At 39.3% G+C, this 3,771-nt stretch overlaps 1 protein-coding gene across 1 annotated transcript in view; it reads left to right on the top strand.

Moving 5' to 3' along the window:
* Positions 1–2,647, top strand: part of LOC111861450 — a 16,950-nt gene extending 14,303 nt beyond the window's left edge. Inside the window, exon 10 of the mRNA XM_023846039.2 lies at positions 1,224–2,647. Coding sequence (XP_023701807.1) covers positions 1,224–2,308 — 1,085 coding nt within the window. The 3' untranslated portion in view covers positions 2,309–2,647. The remainder of the gene's footprint in view (positions 1–1,223) is intronic.
* The last annotated feature ends 1,124 nt before the right edge of the window (positions 2,648–3,771 follow it).

The raw sequence follows: 3,771 nt of genomic DNA, 5'->3' as shown, positions 1-3,771 counted from the left end.
AGAAAATATTACGTACATAAAATAATAATACGAATATTTGTATATTACAGATAACACCTGTACAGTGTGAAAACAAGAACTAGCCGCTCCAGCACTTAGACATAGGGCGAGTAACCCTAAGAATTTTAAATTTTAAATTTAAAATTTAGAGAAAATTTTAAAAGGTTTTAAAAACATCATAACTAAAGATTTTTAGAGTGCTACTACAAGAATATCGGGTTTGACGTGTGCAACATAATCTACATACCAGACACATATCAATGATGTAGATGTTGATAATACGAAGAATGTGACATTGTGTTTTTAAATGTTAAGTTTTAGACTGGGTTCAGTGTGGCAGCAACGTTAAGAGTATACACCTGATGATGGCCGATAGAGGCCGAAACATGTAGTGTAGAAAGAACAAGATCAGAGACATATAAATATATATTGTTTGCACTTAGGACGGAGTTTGTATCATTTATCGTGTAGAGTGCAACAGGATGCTTAAATATAATATTGCACACTTTTTCTCTTGGGTGAGTTTATGAATTAAAGAATTAAGAAGCTGGAAGTCAGAGTTTATCTCTGAGGTACACCTGTTTTCCAGAACCCTAGGTCCAAACAAACTGGCAGCCATATTTTAACTTGGACAGGTAATGGCATTTTAGCCTGGTGTACGCTCTGACTTCCTCAGTGGTGCTCCTCCAGTGCATTCTCCTTCCATCCATAGGTCTCATAGAGCACTGCATTAGTACTGTGAACACGTGATGATTAGCCAGCTTGGCTATGTTCATGTGCTACTGCAATAATGGAATACAAAGGTTTAATTTTGAAGTCAAGTGGAAGCTTCAAATAAGTACTGAGTTTCTCACTGTGTAGTTGGAAAGGCTCATGACCAACCTCAGAGGCAGTAGTCAGTACTGAGCACCAGTGGAATAAGTACCACCACAACACAGGACTGATCTGGTATTTTGCAGTGTCAAGCTGACTTTTAACCATCAAAATTACAACATGGCCTCCATTGCATATCCAGTCATCACATGTCAATTATAAATAAAAGTGCATGATCTGTCAGGTAAAGGTATGTGCTGTGTGGCTTTGGTGAAGACACAAGGATAACAAGCGTCTGCCATAGGTCAGATTATTTTTATACAAATCACTGCCAAGTTCTTTCAGCACTGTACTGTTTTTAACTCATGAGACACTGATAACAATTTGACTGATCTTTCTTCTCCTCACAGAGACAAGGAAAACCAAAGTGAATGCAGCAACAGCTTCTATTCATCTGACTGAGATGATCGCGGAAACTCACTCAAGTCGCCTCACAGAATATGACAATTTTCTTGGAGATGCAACTGTTGGAAAGGAAGGCCCTGGTGTGTGCATAAATGCAGCAAAGATTGATCCTGACACTGAATACAAACGCAAAGAACCTGGTATGACCTCTGATGTCAGTAATCTCACCACAGCGATGAATGGACAGGTCCTAGATGCAGAGACTGTGCAGCTTCAAGATGCTGAGGTTAGACACAGACAGACTGAAGGGGAAGCAGTGGATTATCGTTGTGAAAAAGGTGGGGTACTATGCACAGAAATGGTGAACCTACAACTCAGGGATCATGATAATGAAATAACTTCTCTGGAAGACATCTGTGACAGACGTGAGGCACTAGGAAGAGAAATAATGCAACTCCAGTATCTCAAGAATGAATTTAAAAAGAGCAATGATGACAATGAAATGATACCTCTGGAAGGTTCCTGTGAAGAACATGAGGTACAAGGAAAAGAAATTGTGGAACTCCAGAAACTAGGGGATGATTATACAGATAATGGGAGGATTTTGGAAGATCCCTGCAAAAAATGTGAGAAGCAAGGTACACGAATAATCGAACTCCAGGATGACTATAATGAGAATGAATGGCAGGATGAAGGTGTGTGTGTAAGCAGCTCAGCCAGGAAAGAGACTGTGAACATGGGGAAAGCTCTCAGCGAGTTTCTAACTGATTTCAATTCCAAACATACAGACACAGCTGAAACTGGTGAACATGTCTCACACAAGACGCCAAGTAATGGAATAATACACTCAAAATATGACAACAGGGAGCAACAAGAAGAAACAGAGGAGGGAGTAAACAGAGATAATAAGAAAACAACAGTGACAGAACATGTTCCTGAAAATATGGAGATACAGACAGAAATGTCAGTGCATGTTGGAAATAAGGAAGAAGTAGGCAAGTACAGCAGTGAAGGACAAATAAAGAGATATGTGAACTCTTCGTTGGAGTTGCAACTCATCAACCAAGATAACATAAATGAGACCCAATAAAATGTGTAAAAACTTTTTAAGATCTGTTCATAGTTTCAGTTTGGATCTGAAGAGACTGGAGTCAACAGGTGAAAGTTGGAAGCCAATTTTGAGAAACAGGGAAATATTTACACAGTCCATGTTGCTCAAGCTAACGTGCCTGACAAGATTCAACACTGTATGCATACAATAGTCAATCATGCTTAAAATAAGAACACAGTTTCACAAGTCACTCCTATGTTTAAGTCCACCCTCCCTCTGGATAAATTTCATGTAGCTGATAAATGACTTACAAAAATGTATAAAAGCCTGAGAAATTGTCCATGATTTATTCTGACTGTCTTACAGTGCATACATTTATTCACCTCCCTCTTCTCTCTTGCACTACATGTTTCAGCACTAAAGTGCCATCTTCAGGTGCTTTTCTATGTACGTCAAACTACTTCATTGCATGCCCTGTTGTCTTTATACTAAAATATATATTCGTCATATATAATGATAAATTTTAAATATTAAAACTGTTCAGGATTTGTCATTCTTATGTCATATCTCAATACGCAAGTCACACCTATCTTCTTCTATCGGAGTATTCTTCCTACTTTCATGTGTGTATTGTGCTTTGTGTTGTGTCTTGCTCCTGTGACTGCGTGTGTCATACTGAGAATTTACTTAGTCCACTTTTAATGCAAATACCATGAGACAGGATTTTATCAGACCAAGCTCGTGAGAACAATAAAAATGTAACTTTCCTGTTTCCTACTGTAGACATAATGCACAGCACTCAAAAAATAATAAAACTTACTGTGTACTCCTGCGAGTGTTCCAGTTATTGCTGTCACATATGGGGACCTTACACTGAGACCCACCGTTGCTGGTTCTGGGATGTCTTGCCAACTTAATGTCTGCACTCAACCACAACACAGACATGGTACTCCCCCTTCATTCAGGAAGTTGGGAAGGGCAGGAAAAAGATTTGGAAAAGTTTGCGCTGAATCCGACTGAACACAACTCCCATGCCAGCGCTAGTTACTCAAGTTCAGAATTCAACAGGCAGTCTCACCGTGTGATGTAAGATTTCTCCTGTATTCCTTGCATCCTACATGCATCAGATGGGACGAGGCTGATATTTAATGCCACTGGCAAGAATAACATGCACAGTCATCCATAAACCAATTCTGTTTAGCATACTGCACTGACATATCCACATCAAGACGCAATACACTGAAATGTGAGGCTATTCTATGCAACTTACGTTCATGTGTGTTAATATGCGACAGCAATGCCAGTGATCTACTCATGCTTATGTATAAAAGGATGAACCACAAGTAATAATCAGTCCAGACAGGTTCTGCCTATCTCTGAGCGATCAATGTTCAGCTGTGCCATCACATGACGCACACTTTTGTCCAGACAGGTTATCACAGTTTCACACGGGAAATACAATTGAACGGCGATAACAAATGAATGAGATACAAATATTGGCA

This window comes from Cryptotermes secundus, unplaced genomic scaffold (assembly GCF_002891405.2).
Source record: "Cryptotermes secundus unplaced genomic scaffold, Csec_1.0 scaffold693, whole genome shotgun sequence".
NCBI classification, from domain to species: domain Eukaryota; kingdom Metazoa; phylum Arthropoda; class Insecta; order Blattodea; family Kalotermitidae; genus Cryptotermes; species Cryptotermes secundus.
Note: the sequence above shows the minus strand (reverse complement) of the source record. Positions and strands in the feature narration are given on the sequence as shown.